Below are 22,630 nucleotides of genomic sequence, written 5' to 3' on the forward strand. Positions count from 1 at the left end.
ACACTGTAAAACAACACATTTCACTGCACCTATCCAGTGTATGTACAGTTGAAGTCGGAAGTTTACATACACTTAGGTTGGAGTCATTAAAACCCGTTTTTCAACCACTTCACACATTTCTTGTTAACAAACTGTAGTTTTGGCAAGTCAGTTAGGACATCAACTTTGTGCATGACACAAGTCATTTTTCCAACAATTGTTTACATGCAGATTATTTCACTTATAATTCACTGTATCACAATTCCAGTGTGTCAGAAATTTACATACACTAAGTTGACTGTGCCTTGGGACAGCTTGGAAAATTCCAGAAAATGATGTCATGGCTTTAGAATTAACATATTTGAGTCAATTGGAGGTGTACCTGTGGATGTATTTCAAGGCCTATCTTCAAACTCAGTGCCTCTTTGCTTGACGTCATGAGAAAATCAAAAGACATCAGCCAAGACCCCAGAAAATAATTATAGACCTCCACAAGTCTGGTTCATCCTTGGGAGCAATTTCCAAACACCTGAACGTACCACGTTCATCTGTACAAACAATACTACGCAAGTATAAACACCATGGGACCACGCAGCCGTCACACCGCTCAGGAAGGAGACACATCTCCTAGAGATGAACATACTTTGGTGAGAAAAGTTCAAATCAATCCCAGAACAACAACAAAGGACCTTGTGAAGATGCTGGAGGAAACAGGTACTAAAATATATATTCCACAGTAAAACGAGTCCTATATCGACATAACCTGAAAGACCGCTCAACAAGGAAGAAGGCACTGCTCCAAAACCGCCATGAAAAGCCAGACTATGGTTTGCAACTGCACATGGGGACAAAGATGGTACTTTTTGGAGAAATGTCGTCTGGTCTGATGATTCAAAAATAGAACTGTTTGGCCATAATGACCGTCATTATGTTTGGAGGAAAAAGGGGGAGTTTATATAATATTAGGAATAACTGTTTAGAATTTTCCCCGAAATCATTTGATTTTCATATTTACATTTGAGTCAGTTAGCAGACGGCTTATTCAGAGCAACTTAGAGTTAGTGCATCCTGAAGGTACCACGTTCATGTATAGTGCATGTATAGCTAGGTAGGACAACCACATGTCATAGTAAGTACGTTTCCTCAATAAAGTAGCTTTCAGCAAAGCCAGAGCTCGTAAGGGGGGTCAGGTGTGAGTGTTAGTGATATCTTTCTTTTGTAAAGCCCCAGACTGCTCTCACTGTGTGTTAGTGTCCCATTGTTTGTGATGCAAACCTGTCCTCAGTTGCCCGGTGACCTGTGATTTGCTTACAGGTCAGTGCCTTCTGCAGGTCTGAGGCACACAACAATGTATCCCTTACATTAGGGGAGAGCTGCAGCTTTAGCAAGTCCCTCTGGAACCACTTCAAAACGCTGTTTCCATGGTCACAAAGTGTGTGTGCTCACGTCCGTGTGTGTTGCCTCTGAATGAGAAAGGACAGAGGGAGCATGTGTTTGTGTGAGCGATTGTGTGTGTGTGCGTGGATGTTTAACTATACTTGTGGGGACAGAAATTTGACCAACTGGGGACATTTTGTTAGTCCCCAAAAGGTCAAATGCTATTTCTAGGGGGTTTAGGGTTAAGGTTAGACTTAGATTTAGGGTGTGGGTGTCGGTTATTCTATCATTGTGGGGACCTAAAATCACAAGGATAGTAAAAAAATCATTGTGGGGTCATTTCCCATGTCCAAATGAGGACAAAGGCTATTTTAAGTTTGGGGTAAGGGTTTAGGTTTAGAGTTAGGAGTAAGGTTTAGGTTTAGAGTTAGGGAAAATAGAAGAACATAAGGTGTGTATGTGACTGTGACCATGTGTGTATGTGACCGTGTGTGTATATGACCGTGTGTGTATGTGTATGTGACCGTGTGTGTATGTGACCGTGTGTGTATATGACCGTGTGTGTATGTGTATGTGACCGTGTGTGTATGTGACCGTGTGTATGTGTATGTGACCGTGTGTGTATGCGACTGTAGTGTATGTGACTGTGTGTGTGTGTGTGTTTGATCAAGAACGTGCTCTGAGAAACGTGCTCTCAAACAAAACAGGTTCTGTACACAGGTAAGCGATTTCCTTCTTTCAAATGTAGCATAAAGTAAAAGTATAATAAGTGTATTTTTAAGAGCCCAATTTTTGAGAAATATTGTGCAAAGTGATAAAAGTTTAAACCAACATGACATGCACACGCAAACACACACACACACACAGAGACATGCGCACAGTTGTGACACTGTTCTTCACAAGTTGTTCTCTTTAGAAGTTAAACACACATGATTAAAACTGTGCCTGATTGAAGGGTGGAAATCGGATCCAGTGAAAGACATTGACAACCAATAGGAAACGGAGAGCCTTCTTTTTCCACCGGAGGCCCCAGGAGGCGAAGCCAAGCCGCGCGAAAGCAACACTAGAGCAGAGTGTGCGCAAGCTTCAGCCGGCAGATTCAGCAGCGGGCTTCACGTCGCTGACTTCTGTTTCTTACTAAATATAGGCAGAAACCCGTGAATGAATGCGGCGCATGTTAATTAGGTGAGTGTCCCTGTTCTTTTATTTTCTATTTCGTGTTTACCTTTCCCTTGGAATATTATATAGAGCTTTTGGTCACGTTAGGTGGTTGTTCTCAAAATGTATCGCCAACCTTGGCACAGCCTATAGCTAGAAGTGGACCGTTTGTCAACAACCTTATGCATAGCCTACCTCTTTACAAAGGTGAGTAAACACAACTCATTGTGAGCTATGCAGCTAATATATCAATTATTTACGTTTGTAGTGGGATAATCGTACTGCAAGTTTACTGCGGAGGTGTTTGTACCTTTATGAATGAAACTATTTCAGGTCGACTACCTCGGTAGGTTTAGACGGTCCATTCATTTTATTCTTCCCCCAATCCATCTTGATATAGGGTCGGACGGCACATCTGCGGACATTTCTGGCTAATTGCTTATCAATTAAAGTAGAGCATTAGCGTTGCAGAATGGATGGGATTCAAGACCAACAAGTGCCTTATATTAAATCCAATGTGAGTGAGAGACAAGTTTTTTTTTTTTTAACGTATAATCCAAGACCAAATAACAAATTAAACAGCACTTATATATCATGACATTGTTATTCATTATTGTGTTATTAAGTTGTTGTAAAACCTGCAAGCTGGTCACTCAGTTGGTCCTCAGCCACCTCCATGTACAGATGTATGTAAGGATAGCATAATATTTGAACTATTACTGTGTAATACATGATGTTATATATTCTAAGGAATATTGTAATAACGTTATTGCTAGTAATCACTAAAGTGTTGCATTTCCTCTGTAGTACTAGGTAAAGAAAAGGGACAGGGTCAAGTTTAAAAGTGTGTGAGCTGTGTGATTGATGGACATCTATTGCCCTCTCAGCTGTCATCTGTGTAAGTGTGCTAGTACACAACAGAATCACTCCAGTGGGAAACATTGATTTCTTTCCTCCCTTTTAGAGGCCACAAGGGAAGACGTCTTACAGCGAGAGACCAGCAAATGACAGAAAAATAAAATTCATTAACTCTGACCTGGCCCTGGACACTGAAGGTAGGTAGAGCAGAGGGGACGAAAATGTTAATTTCACGGCTTCTTAACATTTAGCAAAATTCAATTGGTTTGTGGCCACCTGCACTCTTAAGTAAAATCTCAATTACAACACTTTCACCTGTGAAGATTGCGAGTAGCGTCTATCAGTGGCTACAGACCCAAACTGAGTTGTTATTAGTTACACACGTGCCTCTGAATCATCCAGCCAAGCCTCCAATGGCATTCTAAGCCTATCAGCCTGTCATAGTGGAGGGAATTGTTTCTGAAGCTTTTTAGTCCTGTTTTTTCTTCCCCTCCATGATTGTCCTCCATTGTTTTATTCTCCTAGAACTCTTCCAGGACCTCAGTCAACTGCAAGAGACCTGGCTGGCGGAAGGTAAGTGTTTACCCGTTTACTGTAGTGTCGAAGCTCAACAAGCTCACTTAGTTTAAAAGACAGAGTAAGAGAATTGGAGAGAAGGAAAGGGAAAGGTAGAGATGTAGACCCCAAAAAAATCGGCCCCAAGTTCCATTCCTACTAACGTGCAGTCCAATTAAAGCTTCTGTGGAAGAGGCACCTTGTGTGTCATGCATACATGAGAGACTGTGATGAGCGTGGTCTTGAGGGAGACTGAGGAGGCTCTACTCTGTGTCATCACAAATTACCAGGAGAAAGCTGTCCGCTGCTCACTGTCTCTTCTGCTTTTGGCAAGAGCTAACGCACACGAGTCGCCACCACCGGCACCAACTCCACCGGTCGTCTACCATCTCACTCTCACTCACTCTCTCTCTCTCTCTCTCTCTATCTATCTCTCACACTCCCTCACTCAATCCCTTTCTTTTCCTCTCGGCGCATCTCTCTAAAGATCATCTTCCATAGCTGTAGTATCAGTTGTCTTTTCCGTTTCTTTATTTTTCTCTTTGGAAGAAAAAGAACGGATTTACTTTTGACTTAGAAAAATCAGTTGGTCTGTGATCAGCAACTGAGATTTGTTTTGGTTGAGGGTTCATTTTTTTGTTTTGTTTATTTAATACTTTTTTCTCTAATGGCAAGACTTGCTCTGTGTGGTATAACTCAGACGTGATGCTTCAGGATTTAAGCGCGGGTGTCTTCTTTCCACCCTGTTTGCAGCACAGAATTTTTGGTCAGTAAAGAATATTGATCACATTGTGCCTGTACCATTTTCGTGAGATGCCTGTGTTTGTGCATGTCTTAGTTTGTAAACGTGTTAGTCTGCTGCTTGTATCTACATTTGATCTTCTCTTGAATATCATTTACATATTGAAAATGCTTTTCTTTGCATGTCCCATGCAAAGAAAAGTTTGCAATGTTTAGTCCTTACAATTGATTGCCAATAAGCTGCAGTCTGCGTTAATAGAAAAACTTGGCCTTTTATTCTTTAACTTTTGTTGGTACATTTTGGATGTTACTATTGCTTTGATTACCTTTAGAGTGACCTGTAAATTAAAATATGCAGTATGTCCAATCTATGTTATTGGCATTGGGTTTTAAAACATGAAATCACAAAGGTTCAGACTCTGAGTAAATAGTGGTGTAAATATGAAGTAGGTTGTGGATTCAACGTGCGAGTTCTTTGTGGCTTCTATAAAAGTCATCTACATGACTTTTGAATCATTATCATTTCCCTTGTCGATATGCATGTATGCATGCGTGGAGTTTGTACTTGCCTCTTGCTTAGGGACCAAAACAAGCCCACGACATTGTGTGCTGCATAATTTGGTCCCATCAACTTAACTCGTATTGTAAATGTACCATGAGTTCCCTTTCTACACATAGTATAACAGCGTTGATCTCTGTATGTGGGGCATCCTTCTCAATGCACTGCATATTTATTTTTCTCCTTATATGCACTACACATCATTGATTTATGTGGACTGCATTATGGAAGACAAAAACATGCCAACATCTTGTGTCAGCTAACTATTTCATGGAAATATTGTTTGGATTAGAATTAGGCTACATTTGGTATAAATAATGCCATCACTCTTTTGTGGTTCAATCTATGTCAGTGTCAGGACTTTTGCCCTTTGGTCTCTCAAGCTTTGAGGGAGAATCGACGTTTGATGACAGATTGAACTGTTGATGTTTCCTATTCAGACCAGATATTTCAAATTGAAATAGAAAAAAATGTATACTTCTGGTAAATTCTTCAGCTCTACTGTTACATTAGTATTGAACAACACAACCTGTTCCTTTATGCAGTAGGCCTTAGTCTCTACTGGCAGATGATTCTAGTCGTAATGTTAAGGTCTAAAGTATACAGCAGATCGTTAACCAATAATATACATTTTTATTATACTCAATCAACTGTAATGTTTTTCTGGTCTTTTTTTCTTCTCGGTTATCTTATTACATTTTCCACGGAGGTAGAAACATATTTCTCCCTGCTTTGCACAGGTGGATAGGCAACTTAATCATTGATGAGATTCATCTATTCTTTAATACATTTAAAAATGCTTGCAGTGTAATTTAGGGGTTTTAAAAATGAAAAGTATGCTTTGAAATAGATATTGGAATACTTTACCAGCTACTCTCTGCCAGTTAGATTATGAAGTATATACCGCAGGGCTTGTAAAAGAGTAAGATGTCGTTTTAATATTTTAGTATTTAAGTGGGGAAAAAGGCCTTGGTTCCTGATATAGATATTACTGTAAGGAGTACAGTTCTGCATGTCATGGATCAATGTGATATACGTTTCAAGATTGAAGTAGATTTAATAAATTACTTCCTGTCCATTAAGATAAAAAGGAATACCTAGCTACCTATTTCAAAGATTTATTCATTCAGGTAATTGGAAATAAGAGGAGGAATTATGGGAGACAGAATTTCTGAATTTCTGACATCACAAACTGAGAGGTTGAAGGGTTCTTAACCTGGCCATTTTGGCCAAGGCTTTTTTTCTCTCTCTTTTTGTGAGTTCTTCAAGTATCAATTTCACTTTGAGATCTATTTGTTGAGGTTGCCACAATTTTAGGATACTGTCATTTTTTTGAATAAAATGTTGACACAAATGTGAAAAGGATAGTTGACGTAAGGTCTGGCCTATTGAATTCAACGTTTTAAAAGGAGACCGTAAAGCTTTTCCTCAACCCGTTCTTTTCATCTCAGCCCTGTTGGGCACGCTAGCTAGATTTGTTTGAAACCGAACACCATCAGACACGCAGCACTTGTAGGTACAGGGACCATGATGGTGTTGGGTTTCAAACAATTCTTGCTCGCGCGCCAACAACAGGGCTGAGATGAAAAGAACGGGTTGAGGAAAAGACAATGGATGTTCCACTACTGCTCAGGGCCTGTGTATGGGGCTTTGCTGTTTTTTCTTTTATCTCTTCTTTTCTCTCTTCTTTTCTCTCTCTCTTTTTGTGAATGGCGGCAGAGTTCCAGTTTTGGTGCTCTCCCCAGGAATTGTTGCAGGGATCAGCTGGCCCATTCACAGACTGGGTCCAGTGACTCATACATCCTGCTGCAGCTCCTGGCTGCAACATCACTTTGTCCCGCTCTCCTTTCGTTTCCGACCGGCCCGTTGCCATCCTTCTTCCCCTCTCGCTTTGAACCTTGCGACTTTGTGATGTCTGCAGTGCGCGTGTGTTACACAGTGCTCGCGAACTTGAGGCAGATAGAAGTTGTACACGGTTGTGGTCGACACGTTGTCGTTTTTTCTTTGAGTGGTCCGGCTTGCACTGGGTAAATGTTTGCCAGTCATGGTCTTGTGGTGGAGCCAGTATTTTGAATTGAGAGAAAGTTCTGGTCTGTAATTATTTATAGTGGCAAGGTGTGACATTATTTTGCACTAAAAGGCGCTTTGTATGAAACGGTTCACGTTCTTACAATGGCCATATTGATGCAGAAATCACAGTGCATACCACACACCCTCTACAAGAGGGGGCTTGGCTGGCACAAAGAGTTGAAGTCAGCAGGTGCACAGGGTTTTACAATTATACTTCAGTTGCTGTTCTGTTGATCTTTATCACTATACAGTATTGCACCACACAATACAATTCATCTTTCCATGTGTGTATCAGAACAGTGTACTTTATTGACAATTGTTTTACGGTGAACATTAGCTCACACAAGGCTTGACCTAATAGTTTTTCACTTGTTGTTACACAACTTATATTGTGAGAAAATAGGAGTTTTTCTTTTTCAATTTTCTTGGATTTGTTTGTTTTCTCTCGTTTTGAAAAGTGAACAGATCCTTTTGAAAGGGGAAATACAGAACAACTTGATGATGTGACACAGACCTGCCTCGACATGATACTGATTCAGTGATAATGAGAACCCACCTCCTTGTGCATAAAAATAGACGTGTTAATGACACATTTACATTTCTAATATTGCCGTTTGCCACAATTCTCCAAACCCGTCAAACTTCAGGGACCTAAAAAGTACAAATATGTGTGATATAAATATGTACATGCCTAATTGGACCCTGTGCCGAACCTTCATTGTCTTAGCATTAGCCGAAAGCACAGGAGTGTGAATGATAGGTGAAACACTCTGGATTGGGGCAGAGCTGACTTGCCAGGTACAGGTGGATTCAGCAGTGGGGAAGAACCCAATTAGCTACTGTTAACAATGGGTGTTGTTGCTATCGGCGTGGAGATCGCAAACTCCTGAAGCTACAGCATCATCAAAAAACGGACTAGACAACCTCAGGACATGTGTAATCAAAAGAAAGAGGGGGAAAACAATACATTCTTTCTCCCTAGTAACTGTTATTTGAACTTTTAGCTACTCTGGTTATCCATCGGTGCATTATACCTTGGATAAACATTGGGAGGATTCTGCGGTTACATTGCTTTGTTCATGAATAGATAAATGTCCATAAAGGGATTTGTTGTCTTTAGGGGCTTTTCGCCAAAGGAAAGGATTGCGATGGTTAGACTGGATATCATGAGTCTGGTGTTGTCCAGCGGCATGAAAATCTGCTTTTCCTCTCCTCTCTGCTTCTTTCTCTAGCTCAAGTTCCCGACAATGACGAGCAGTTTGTCCCAGACTTCCAGACTGAAAACTGTGAGTATATGATGCCACAATGTTATTGTATTTGTATATGTATGTGTGAGTCTGTGTGTGGGTGTGGGTGTGTGTGTGGATGTGTGTGTTTGCACTTGTGTGTGTGTTTTTCCATGTCTCTCAGTATCCCCACCTTCACTCTCACATGTGCTCTCCAGAGAGCTAGTCTTGCGGGTTGGCTGACGGGCAGAAGAGAGGGGGTAGAATAGGTAGCTATGATATTATAGCACTGGAGTTTATTTATGTAGGAAAACATCCAAATATTTTGAGTCGTTTGCAATGAGCGATAATAATCAAATAGTGTTTTATTTATATAAATTATATAATAATCTCAAACTCCAGTATTTTATCCTCTGTCACTGTCGGAATGTGTTGTGGTGGTTATACTGGAAGAAATCCAATATGTCTTGACATAAATGCACTATACATTATAATGCACTTGGTGGCACAGTACAATGAGCATTTAAAGTGAGTGGAGACGAGGCTGTTGTTGGCACAGTGGGGTTATGAAGGAAGTCTGCCAACGTGGAGACAGAAGTGGAGTGAGTGGAGCTCAGTGGGATCCAGTGCTAGCACATGTCTTTTAGATGAGCCAAAAGGCCTGTGCAGCAGTGAGAAAGCAGGAATCTGTGTCTGTAATGACCATTACCACCCCCTTTATCGCTCACGTGTTAGATATTCACCTCAGAATATTTTTTATTCATTTCAATACTTTTATTTCTACATTTGTCTCAAGGAACTGTTTGGCTTTGAGGAACCTCCTACCAGTTTCTCTGAGCTCCATAGACGTACAGTATGGTACATATCCGCTATAGGATCCAAAATGGTTGCACAGTAACATCCATAAAATCTTGAGGTCCCCATGTCCTTCAAAGCCATCCAGGGCCCACCGTGTCCATTGTAGTAGGAGACTGCCGACCATAGGAAACGTCCTGTTGGCATGTCGGAGCAGACTGGAGAGGCACAAACAGATGGTGGGAGGGCGAGGGCACCGTGGTTGGGCTCTCGAGCAGGCGTCCCAGCCTGCATCACTCCAATATGGGTTTCACCAAGGAGAGAGTGAGAGAGGATGGTGGGATTGTTTTAGAGGTCAATAGAGGTAAAACGAGGTGTATGACATGTGCAGTCCATTCAGTCTTCCAGTATGAAGAAATGTACATTGAGAACAGGTGGAAACGCGGCAATAGACTTTGAGAACACTGTTGATATAAGCTGATATTTTTGACATATTTTTTTTTGCGCTTCATAGAGAAGCAGTCATGTCCTCACTTTATCACCTCACTTGTGGACAATTTTTCCATGTCCATCAACCATAGTTAACATCGAATTTGAAAGGGAAACTTCCAGACACTGAATCTTAAGGCTTTGCACATGGAGGAGACATTTTCTTTGTCTAATACCTTCAATGTTAGTGGTTTCCATGCTCTCATTAGCATAACTTAGCAGGGTATGAAGAAGTACTGTAGGTGGTGTAAAATGAGACCACATAATCAGCAGATAAGCTACTAACATTAACAGTAATGGCAAGCACTTAGTTTGTGAAAATGTACCCCCCCCCCCTGTTGCTATTTTATGAATGGACTGGAGAAATATCTGCCAAAAGTAGACTTCACTGTAAATGCCAAAATACACAGTTTGTAACCCAACACACACAACTGTTGCCCTCAAGGGCATTTTGTGGTCATTTGGAATGATTGGCACCCAAATTACATGTATATATTTATTTATTTAATATAGTGGCTGTATTGAGAAAATTCACTGTGAACGGCATAGCTGGTTGGGAGGTATTTCAAATATGATTTAAATAAGGGAACCAAAATAATCAGTGAAAGAGATTGTGTGCACTGCAAAGTTTAAAGTCAGAGACAAAAGGCAAATAGACTCAAATCTGTATTTATAAAAATCAATGATCAAAATGTTGTTGTGAACCAAATGTATGCTTTGGTTTCTAAATAGGGAATAGGGCCAAACAAACAATAGTAATTTGTCATCAAAATATTGAAATGCGAATAATGTGGGCAAGCATAACGCATGTTCATTTTGTACAGAAAACCAGCCAAAGAAATTGACAGAATATAAGAGAAATTCAAATGAAATCCATTCAAAATGATGTAATTAACTGTCGTAAATGCTTGTTCTTATGAAACACAGTAATTTAGATAAATCAATCTGTAGATAATCACAGCAATTTAACATTTATGGACCTGACATTCTAAAAAGGTTTATCTGTTCTCGTTACAGGTGATGTCTTCCATATTGATTGGTGTACATTTGGCACCCCACTGATAACTCTATTGTGACATTTCCATCTCTATTTTAGGTGCCTCTCTTAGAGCGCATGAGCTGTTCTTAACATTGTAGTTCATTCAGTTCATTTGCATATTAACTTACTGTGTTGTATAACAAAAACATAATTTCATTAACCATAATTATAGTGAACAAAAATATAAACGCAACATGTAACAATTTCAAAGATTTTAAAATAATATAATATATGCCATTTAGCAGACGCTTTTATCCAAAGCGTGTGTGCATACATTCTACGTATGGGTGGTCCCGGGAATCGAACCCACTACCCTGGCGTTACAGTTCAAATAAGGAAATCAGTCAATTTAAATCAATTCATTAGACCCTAAATCTATGGATTTCACATAACTGGGCAGGGGTGCAGCCATGGGTCGGCCTTGGAGGGCATAGGCCCCACTTGGCAACCAGGCCCACCCACTGAGGAGCCAGGCCCAGCGAATAAAAATGAGTTTTTCCCCACAAAAGGGCTTTATTAAAGACATAAATACTCCTCATCACCCCCAGCCCCCTCAAACGATCCCACAGGTGAAGAAGCCAGATTTGGAGGTCCTGGGCTGGCGTGGTTACATGTGGTCTGCGGTTATGAGGCCGTTTCGACGTACTGCCAAATTCTCTAAAACGACGTTGGAAGCAGCTTACGGTAGAGAAAGAAACATTACATTCTCTGGTAACAGCTCTGGTTGACATTCCTGCAGTCAGCATGCCAATTGGATGCTCCCTCAAAAATTGAGACATCTGAGGTATTTGGTTGTGTGACAAAACTACACATTTTAAAGTGGCCTTTTATTGTCTCCAGCACAAGGTGTACTTATGTAATAATCGTGCTGTTTAATCAGCTTCTTGATATGCCACACCTGCCAGGTGGATGGATTATCTTGGTAAAGGAGAAGTTGTCACTAACAGGGATGTAAACAGAATTTGAGAGAAATAAGCTTTTTGTGCATATGGAACATTTCTGGGATTTTTTTATTTCAGCTCATGAAACATGGGGCCAACACTTTACATGCTGCGTTTATATATTTTTATTCAGTGTATGTCCATTGATAAATACATGTACATCACAAAACAGTAAACAAAAAGTCTCTGCTACTTATTGTCCCTCTTGCCATAAGCCTTTAATTAGCCAGATAAGCCTGCAGCCTCTGTGTCTGCGACTCCTGTGACGCCGTTCGACCTCGTCAAAGGTCTCCCCTCAGGAAGTACCACTTTGACCTCCGATCGATGACCCGTAAAGGTCGCGCCCCACCGAGGCCAGCGAGACCTGTGAACATCCCCTGTGCTTTGCCACAACGTGCCCCGTGCATCATTCCCCTGGGACCCAGGCGTCAGATGGGGTGTTGACAGATTGACTCCTCCACACAGAGAGACTGTGACACTGTCACACAGGCCAAGCTGTCATTCAGCAGTGAGAAACTCAAAACATCCGCTTCTCTCAGCACCTCAACCCGTAAACTAGTTCCTCAGTCATCAGCCTCGGAATGGACTTGTTTTACAAGGCCCATTCAAGACAAATATACACTGGGCTGTGTGACAGTAGACATTTGAGCATGGTTGTAGCTCTAAATAACCGGTGAAAAGACAAGCAATTTTAGTCTTTTTTTTTGTTTGATTGATTTTCACTTCCCTTCATGATCGCTATCTACTTTGTTTTGACGTCGCAGTGTGTCTGATGCGGAATTTAACATGGAAATTGACCAACCTCTTCCTGTCAACTGCAACGAGGAAATGATTGTGCCCTATTCTCTGCATAAGTAAAGCACTTTGGGTGTATACTCTCCTTAGTAGTTGTGGATGTTCCTGGTATAACCCTGTGTGCATGTTCGTGCACGTACATAGCCTGTGTGTTTATTAGCGATGACACGGTAGCTCTCCAGGTACCCAGGACTGACTTGATCCTGACTGACTGGGTTTTCATCAGCGTGGCCAATTTAATTAGTGTTGATCATGACTCAAGATGATGGGACGTTGATCAGGACTGATTTGGCTCTTAACAGCTTCTTAAATGCACAGGCCACTGTGGGAAACTGGGCATAGGTACAGAGAGTGGGCTCAGATCAATGGGCCTTGTTAGTGTTGTCTGGACAGTATTGGCAGTTAGTTGAAACGTGATATGGATTTAGTGGAGTCTAGCCCTGCTTTGAGATTGTCATATTTCAGGAAGGAAGAGAGTGAGTTACAAGTGAGTGATGAAGACTGGGATTCTGGACTTAGAATTAGAAATAGTCTGCATAGATATTCCCGGCCCTGTCCTTAGGGATAGCAGTGGAGTAGGATGAAGTACTGGATATGCTTTTATGTACACCTATTACCCAAGTGTTGAGTAAGGATTTTATATGTGGTGGAAGGGCCTTCAAAATAGGTTTACTTTCCATGGTGATATGACTATTGTACATTTGGACATATAGAGTACTGATAAATAATGAATTAGTTACTGAATAAATGTTTCAACATCACCAATCTAATGTACCTTTCCACCTGTCTTCTCTCCACCCCCCCCCCCCACCCCCTCTCACACATACATGTCGTAGTGGCATTCCACGGACTGCAGCTGAAGATCAAGAAGGAGCCCCACAGCCCCTGCTCCGAGCTGGGCTCCACCTGTGGCCAGGAGCGGCCCTTCAAGCTCCACTATGGGGAGAAGTGCCTGTACAACATCAGGTAGGTAAGCCACAGCACCAGTCACTTTCCCCTATCTGGAACCGACAGAGCCAGATTGCATACAAAGAAATAGACTTTAACACCCAAAAAATGAACATCCTAGGTTTTGGTGGTTTGGAAAATATCCCGTGGGATATTGAAGTAGTATTTATTTGACCTGTAGAGACGTATCACAAGGATTCTGCAGGTAAATGTGGTTTGATTCAAAATCAACATTAAACACACTATGTGCTATCTTTTTTAAATCTCCACAGGCTGTCCAATATATCTCCACACTGTTGGATGCATAATAACTGCTTCATTATGATTGCTTGATAAACTACAGTACTTCTGGCTTCCCACCCTGTTTTCAATGTTGTATTACTTAATTGCAGTCATTCCCTATGAAACAAAAGGCCAGGTGCTGTGCTAAATGTTTCAAGTTGGATGCACTTGACTCGGAATAGATCTAGGATATTATACTGTCTACCTAAGGTGCAAATTCAATTCAATGAACTGCTTTTTCAAATGAACCAATATGCCCATGGCACAAGAGTCGGCTAGTTACGTTACATCTTGAATTGATTTGACTTGTGATATATGGCATTGTGATATATGCTTACGATATTACAGTACCATGTACGTCAAGGGTCATCTTGAAGAAGTATTCTAGAAGAGGCGACACAGAAGTATTTGAAACCCTAAACATATATGCTAAAATATATATTTTCTTAAAGAAGGAAAATGTGTAAAAATTCAAATTCAAAATTTTGTCCAAAATGTTTTTAAAGGTGTCATTTTGACAATAACTATAACATAAAAGACGATTGGATATGAAAAAGGATTGCGTTCAAATACTAGGCCACACTACAATGGCTTCTGTCAAATGGCATGCTTGGATATAATGTAAAAACAACATCAGACTGATCCCTCCACCCCGTGTGTCTCTCAGTGCCTACCAGCAGCACAAACACCCCACAGGCATGAAGCCCTCCAGCCCAGCGACGCCCCCCCGGCAGCACCCCCGTGTCCCCCCCTTCACCATGGCTCCCCCACGACAGTCCCCACCCCCAAACCAGACAGGACGTACCCCCACCTCCAGCCCTCCCAGCCCCTCCCGGACAGCGCCTACTCCATGGACCACAGGTACTGTACTACACAGCTACTGTATACTGTAGGCTACAACTACATCATCTTTAAACTGGCACGAACAAAACATTATCGACATAGTTTCAAGTGCACATTTTACGTTTATTTGATCATTTTAGTACATTCAGTACAGTTTTACCAGAATCTAGATGTACCATTCTAAGTAGACACAAGGGTTGTATAAATTGTCAAGCTTTAGGTATAAACATGTATTTATGTCAGTCCGTCTGTCTCAATCGGTTATCATGAAAATGTGTGAAAATGTAATATTTTTGCCTTTGTCAGATTTCGACGTCAGCTGTCGGAGCCCTGCCACTCGTTCCCCTCCCCACCGTCGATGTCTCGGGACGGAAGGCCCATGTACCACAGACAGATGTCCGAGCCCAACATCCTGTTCCCCCCACAAGGCTTCAAGCAGGAGTACCCCGACCCCTTGTTTGAGCACCCTGCCATGGTCGGGGCGCCCATTCCCCCCACGTACCCCTCCTCCATGATGATCAAACAGGAGCCCAGGGATTTCACCTATGACTCAGGTGAGTGGGCGTGATGGGTGTCTTCTTATTTTTGGGGGGGAGGAGGGGGTGGTCGTAGAGATACCACAATATTAAATACAACATATTTTACTGTGTCATTATCTTATTTGGTGTTTTGTTAGGATCCCCATTAGCTGTTGCGAAAGCAGCGGCTCCTCTTCCTGGGGTCCACACAGAACATGACACATGAGATAATAGAGAACGTTAATAGACAAGAACCGCTCAAGGACAGAACTACACACATTTAAAAACTTCACACGTAGGACATGCTTTGTGGAGTGTCAAAAAAAGCAGAACATCTCTTTATTACGGCCGGACCGCTCCCCATCTTTACAACCTTTGAATCTATAACTAGGGTAAGAGCTATAGAAAAATGCAGCCTACTGTATATTTATATTTTAGTGTCCATCATTAGAGAAATATGAGGAATTCAACCAAAGGAGACACTTTTCACTCAATAATACAACCAAATACTTGAGCATTTGGACCCACCACAGCATCAAACCACCCTGTTTTTAATCAGACCAGATAGTTGTCATTTGAGGAATGGGCCTGTTGATTGGATTAACCCATTATTAGCGCAGGGGGTTCTGGTTTGGATGTCTGTGCCGGGCTCCATTTCCTGTGGTGCTCTAATCTTTGTGCCTGGTCACAGTCCGCCCCCGCAGAAGGGGTGGTGGAGTGTTCTAACCCCCCGGGTCCCAGAAGCCTGAGGCCACGCCGGGGCATGAATGAATGAACCTGCACTGGACTGCTGGCTTCATTCATAAGATAGAGCCAAGAAGAGATTACTGTGGAGTGGTGTAATAGTGTGCCCAGTCAGAGTGGAATGTGGCATCCACTGCAGAGAAGGATTTCAATATCAACAGCACTGAGCTCCCTTTGAGTTGGCCTTCTGTCTGTAACATGAGCCCTTTTCAACAGGAACATGTTCATAGGAGAGCGCAACAGAAAACATTTGCAACAGAAAACAAATGTTTCTAGATCCAGGTAGTCCTCACTATTTCCATTTGAGTTATTCAGCAGACTCTCTTATCCAGAGCATCTTACAGTAAGTAGTAAGTGCATACATTTTCATACTGTTCCCCCGTGGAATGGAACCCACAACCCTGGTGTTGCAAGCGCCATGCTCTACCAGCTGAGCCACAAGGGACAGTTTATTTCAGTCTGTTGTCTCCAGTTTGGTGTCTAATGAACATTACCCTGCAAACATTGACACAGATTTCCATTTTGGCATGGATGAACAGAGTCCTTTTCCAGCATGTTTTGTTTCCCAGATTGACCATTTTGGTGAATTTATTAGCTGTCATTCTGCAGCTTGGTTACTAGACCAGGTCTGTGGAGAGGATGGGAGGGGAGCCTGGTAATTTCATTAGCAGTAATTTCCTCTACATGCCCATTACTTTGATGAATTAAATTAACAGGATTAGTCATTTTATTGACCATTCACTTTGTAACTGTTTGATTGTAACCAGCAGCTGTAATGTGGTAGGAGGGCCAGACATACATAATACATAATATTATACTGTTGTAAATAGTACCAGTGAAGTTGTCGGCAGTGAAACAAAGTCATCACAGCCATCATCCTTCACTGCTGAAGAAACAGAACAGGCAGAAAACATGGCCGGCATGTTATGCTACATTACTCCAATGCTGCTAATAGGTTATCTTGAGCTTAGCCAAGACTAAGACACTACACCGTTCAGTACCAGTTTCATATTGTATGCTTGGTGTTGACTGAGCGGTGTGATGCTCAAGACATGTTGTTTTATCTGGGGCAGTGAGTGAGCAGTAACTGACTGCTCTCAGATATCTGATACTGTCCTAAGGGCTTCTAACACCCATTCTCCCCTGTCTCCAGCAGAAGTGCCTAGCTGCCATTCTGTCTACCTGAGGCAAGACGGCTATCTGGCTCACAGCAGCAGGACTGAAGGTGAGGGATGACACTTGGAGACATGCATGTTGGTTATTCATCCCGTCCAAGTTGCCGTTTTCCTAATGCGATTTCTCAACACTGTCTCGTCTCTCAGGCTGCATGTTCGATAAAGTCGCGAGACATTTCTACGACGACACCTGCGTGGTCCCCGAAAAGGTTGAAGGTGAGACATCCAAGAGTTGACACATACACTGCTGCTTTCACTTGTAATTTCAATCAAAGACATTTTAAGCCATTGAAACATGTGAAATGACAACCTCCTCCCACCATCCCAACCGTCCCTCCATCCCCCTCCTTCCTCCATCCCCCCTCTAGGTGACATAAAGCAGGAGTCAGGTCTGTACCGTGAAGGTCCAACCTACCAGCGCCGAGGCTCACTGCAGCTCTGGCAGTTCCTGGTGGCTCTCCTGGACGACCCGTCCAACTCTCACTTTATCGCCTGGACTGGCCGGGGCATGGAGTTCAAACTCATCGAGCCTGAGGAGGTGAGAGCATGCCTGTCTCATCATATTCCACATCGAGTATCTTAGTCCATTCGAGCAACAGTGACCAGATTATTTTGATCATTGAAGTGAGTTTGAGGTGAAATCTGCTCTTCAAACGGTCAGAATAATGTGTTAGGAAACGTTTTGAACGAGGCAATGTGCCGTACTAACGTTCTTTTTTTATTGCCTCACCACGTGCTAAAAGTATGTAATCTGATCAAATCAAACACACTGTCAACCGGAGAGTGGCCTACTAAATATTTCAATGAACCTGTTCCTAAAAATATAAACGGTGTTGACGGTTCGGCCCTTTGAAATGGAACAGGTCTGGGTTTGTGCGCTCACATCGCAGACAGAGAGGCACAGTCAGTGTCAGTGTCCGGTGTGTTGGTTGGGTAATGGTTAGTGGAGTGTGTGTGTATGTGTATCTGTGTGTTGGGGGGGTGTGTAACTTGGCATCTGCCCACATGGCCCAACTCAGTGCGACCAGCCAGCTGCAGCGAACAGGGCGGCCATTCATACCATCAGGTGACCAAATGCGCTAACTTTGGGCTTTGGGTGGCCGTAAATTTTGGCTTTGGCCCGGGCAGGTGTAACACATGAATGAGCATGAGGACATGAAAGGGGGAGCAATGTTTTTAGTGTTGGGTCCAGGCAGAGAGGGGGAGAAAGAGAGAGAAAGAGCGAGAGAGTGGGATGAGAGAGAGTCAGAGAGAGACAGGGTTAGAGAGAGCGAGACGGGGTTAGAGAGAGAGAGACGGGGTTAGAGAGAGAGAGACGGGGTTAGAGAGAGAGAGACGGGGTTAGAGGGAGAGAGATGGGGTTAGAGAGAGAGACGGGGTTAGAGAGAGAGACGGGGTTAGAGAGAGAGACGGGGGAGAGGGAGAGAGAGAGACGGGGAGAGAGGGAGAGAGAGAGACGGGGAGAGAGAGAGAGAGAGACGGGGGAGAGAGAGACGGGGGAGAGAGAGAGAGATGGGGGGAGAGAGAGAGAGGGGGGAGAGAGAGAGAGACGGGGGGAGAGAGAGAGAGACGGGGGAGAGAGAGAGAGAGGCGGGGAGAGGGAGAGAGGCGGGGAGAGGGAGAGAGGCGGGGAGAGGGAGAGAGGCGGGGAGAGGGACGGGGAGAGAGAGGGACGGGGAGAGAGAGGGACTGGGAGAGAGAGGGAGAGAGAGGGACTGGGAGAGAGAGGGAGAGAGGGACTGGGAGAGGGACTGGGAGAGGGAGAGGGGGACTGGGAGAGGGAGAGAGAGGGACTGGGAGAGGGAGAGAGAGGGACTGGGAGAGGGAGAGAGAGGGACTGGGAGAGGGAGGGAGAGAGAGGGACTGGGAGAGGGAGAGAGAGAGGGGGACGGGGAGAGGGAGAGAGAGGGACGGGGAGAGAGAGGGACGGGGAGAGAGAGGGAGAGAGAGGGACGGGGAGAGAGAGGGACTGGGAGAGAGAGGGAGAGAGAGGGACTGGGAGAGAGAGGGAGAGAGAGGGACTGGGAGAGAGAGGGAGGGACTGGGAGAGAGAGGGACAGGGAGAGAGGGAGAGAGAGGGACGGGGAGAGAGGGAGAGAGAGGGACGAGGAGAGAGAGGGAGAGAGAGGGACGGGGAGAGGGAGAGAGGGACTGGGAGAGAGAGGGAGAGAGAGGGACTGGGAGAGGGAGAGAGGGACTGGGAGAGAGAGGGAGAGAGAGGGACGGGGAGAGAGAGGGACGAGGAGAGAGAGGGACGGGGAGAGAGAGGGACGGGGAGAGAGAGGGACTGGGAGAGAGAGGGGAGAGAAAGGGACTGGGAGAGAGAGGGAGAGAGAGGGACTGGGAGAGAGAGGGAGAGAGAGGGACTGGGAGAGAGAGGGACTGGGAGAGGGACTGGGAGAGGGAGAGGGAGAGAGGGACTGGGAGAGGGAGAGGGAGAGGGGAGGGAGAGGGAGAGGGAGACTGAGAGGGAGAGGGAGAGAGGGACTGGGAGAGGGAGAGAGAGACTGGGAGAGGGAGAGAGAGACTGGGAGAGGGAGAGAGAGACTGGGAGAGGGAGAGAGAGACTGGGAGAGGGAGAGAGAGACTGGGAGAGGGAGAGAGAGACTGGGAGAGGGAAAGAGAGACTGGGAGAGGGAGAGGGAGAGGGAGACTGGGAGAGAGAAAGAGAGACTGGGAGAGGGAGAGAGAGAGAGAGACTGGGAGAGAGAGAGAGAGACTGGGTGAGAGAGAGAGACAGGGAGAGAGTGGTATACAGAGACAGTGGGAGTAGTGCTTTAGAATGGAGGATGGGAGGTTGTGTGGTCTGGTAGACAGGTGCTGTAACATCTGCTGCCTGCTCCACTGGGTGGGTGACAAGTTCCTAATGAACACATCCCTGTCAAGGGGTGTGGAGTCTGGTTCCACTCTAATTGCTGTTATTAGGAAATATGGATTAGTAAGCTTTGACATTTAGACAACGTCATTCCATTCTTACCGGGAAGTTGTGTAACGGGGTATGTTATGTTCTTACCTCTTATTATGCACAAGGAATATGTTACAAGGCTGAAGCCACTAATCCTCAACCAAACATAATGAACGTGATCTTTCTATGACATTCTGGTTCTATTCATTTCACCGCGGCCATTTCCCCTTTGTTTATGTGTGTCTGTCTGTTCGTGGATGTGTGAAACAAAGGTTGCACGTCGATGGGGAATCCAGAAGAATCGACCAGCTATGAACTACGACAAACTCAGCCGATCGTTACGCTATTACTACGAAAAGGGCATTATGCAGAAGGTAAAAGAGGCCTAAGGCTGCACCCTGACAAGAGACATATGACGATGGTTCTGCGTGTGATTAGCTGTAATACCTTCTTCTCCATAGTCAACCATGTGCTCTGACAAATGTCCCTTTGGGGACAATAAAGTTAATCTCATCTTATCTTATCTAATCTTATCTTATCCCCAGGTGGCAGGGGAGAGATACGTGTACAAATTTGTGTGCGACCCCGAGGCTCTGTTCTCCATGGCCTTCCCTGACAATCAGCGGCCCGTGCTGAAGACGGACATGGAGCGGCAGATCAACGAGGAGGACACAGTGCCGCTGTCACACTTTGACGAGAACATGGCCTACGTACAGGAGGCGGGGCCCTACTGCAACCCGCCACACCCGTACAGCGAGGGCTACGTTTATTAACGCCCCAAGACGCCGAACTGCAACGTTCTTCAGTCACTATACGAACAGGGGGGGGGGAGACTGTCATTCAGAGGACCCCGACTCACCCTCGCTCACAAACTCCACCTTTTTTCTTCACATGTTTGTTGACCTCCAAGCCGTACTGCAGGATAGAGAGTGCACTTTATGACTTGACTGACAGTGTGTGAACCTGCGGGGGCTAGCTATGTAATTGGGTTGTTTCAGATGTTTGTTGATTTTAAAGGAGGGATTCCCCCCCCCCCGAGCATGCCGTATTCGTATGAAACAGGACACAAAGGCCAAAAGTCACATATGGACATATTCCTGCAGTCTAGGCAGGTGAATCCTCAGAGCTTGAAGGGGAAAAAAATCGTCCTGATCTTTTCGACAGTTACAGGAAACGTCCTCAATTATTTCTCTGTCCTCTTTTTGTTCAATTGCCCTTTCATCTCCATCATGTGTACTTTCTTACTCATTTAAGTGAATAATGCAATGTATTGTAATGACATGCTTTTAAGATACTTTTATGGTGAAGTGACATAATTATATACTTGAAACAGTAATGTAATTATACCAATCTTAGTTGACATCTACATGCTGCCTTGCTGCCAGTTTTAAACGTGCCCCTTTGCCAATACTGACTGCCCAACAGTGCATCATGATATGACTGAGTTCTGGGTTCCTTTTCAAAGCTACATTGACTGTGTAGACCTGTAGGAATTCGACACGAAACGGTCAGATGCAATCAAATTCACCCTAAACATACTTTATTATATGTAATGCAAATGACCTGTATTTAAAAGACAAATGAAGCGGAGACTGTACCTTTATTTAGTCTTTGCATTTTTATGCATATCACACCAGCAGTCGACTTAATGAATGACATATTTAGAACAAACATTTCATTCTGAGTTGTCCTACATTATATGACGCAAATGGTTTTTTACGTTAATGATGTGTAGCAGTTCAGCCATAACACTAGTCATCCGATATTTCAAGGCCACAATGTGGGAAATGTACAAAACAAATGTTCCTTTTAAATCCCATTAGACAATGTTGCTTTCCCCCTTTTAAAATCAAAGGTAATGTGAGGAATGAATGCATACCGTACAAAGAGAAAAACATGCTCAATTAAATGATATCTAACTTTTTCCTTTTTTTTTTGTAGACAATTTATGTAAATGTTGCATACAGGAGTTGCATTTTAATAAAAAGGTATCAGAAATATTTGGAATTTTATAGTATTATAAAGTTCCATGTTATATATGAAATAGGGTTCCCATGTGTTATCAGGTAAATGCACATTGGTTGCTGCTTCTAATTGTAACCGTCATTTTATAGTCTAACAATAATGGCGTCTGCAATTCTGCGTTCTATGTTTAATTGTTTTGTTTATTCACATGTTTTGTTTTATATTCTTCAAAAATGAAAAAAATGAAGTCACCACGATGAAGTTCTGTAAAAAGTTAACAGGTTGGGATGGGATTAGCAATAGCAAATAATTCTGTAATAAAATAGTGCTGAAAAACTGGTATATGTGTGATTGTCACCCATGAAAATATCTATATATATTTTTTACCATGAATACAATACTTTCTGATTTATTTAAGTCTTAACAAGTAAACATTTGTAAAGATAATAGAAGTATGGGATCTTGGTGAGCTATCTATGGCAACTATTGAAATAGAAAATATAATTTTTGTTGTAATTTCCACAGCCAATCTTACCACAAAACCTCATGTTGCATTTAAACACAAATATTCTGTAAGGTTTCAAAACCACATTACTCAGTAGATTTACTGACGAGCATAAACACAATTAGAGCAGTTCAACCAAGCATGTGTGGGTTGGTGTAGAGAA

At 43.3% G+C, this 22,630-nt stretch overlaps 1 protein-coding gene across 1 annotated transcript; it reads left to right on the forward strand.

The window, feature by feature from the left end:
• Positions 1-2,346: 2,346 nt before the first annotated feature.
• LOC123996706 (ETS translocation variant 1-like) lies at positions 2,347-22,302 on the forward strand. Its single transcript, XM_046300324.1, is given in 14 exon segments — positions 2,347-2,541; positions 2,915-3,031; positions 3,479-3,569; positions 3,898-3,945; positions 8,530-8,583; positions 13,419-13,548; positions 14,480-14,534; positions 14,537-14,673; positions 14,962-15,209; positions 17,071-17,142; positions 17,240-17,308; positions 17,461-17,630; positions 20,270-20,371; positions 20,543-22,302. Coding segments are annotated over 13 exon segments (1,449 nt in total). The 5' UTR covers positions 2,347-2,541; positions 2,915-2,986; the 3' UTR covers positions 20,771-22,302.
• Positions 22,303-22,630: the final 328 nt, after the last annotated feature.

Source organism: Oncorhynchus gorbuscha, linkage group LG15 (genome assembly GCF_021184085.1).
Source record: "Oncorhynchus gorbuscha isolate QuinsamMale2020 ecotype Even-year linkage group LG15, OgorEven_v1.0, whole genome shotgun sequence".
Lineage (NCBI taxonomy): Eukaryota > Metazoa > Chordata > Actinopteri > Salmoniformes > Salmonidae > Oncorhynchus > Oncorhynchus gorbuscha.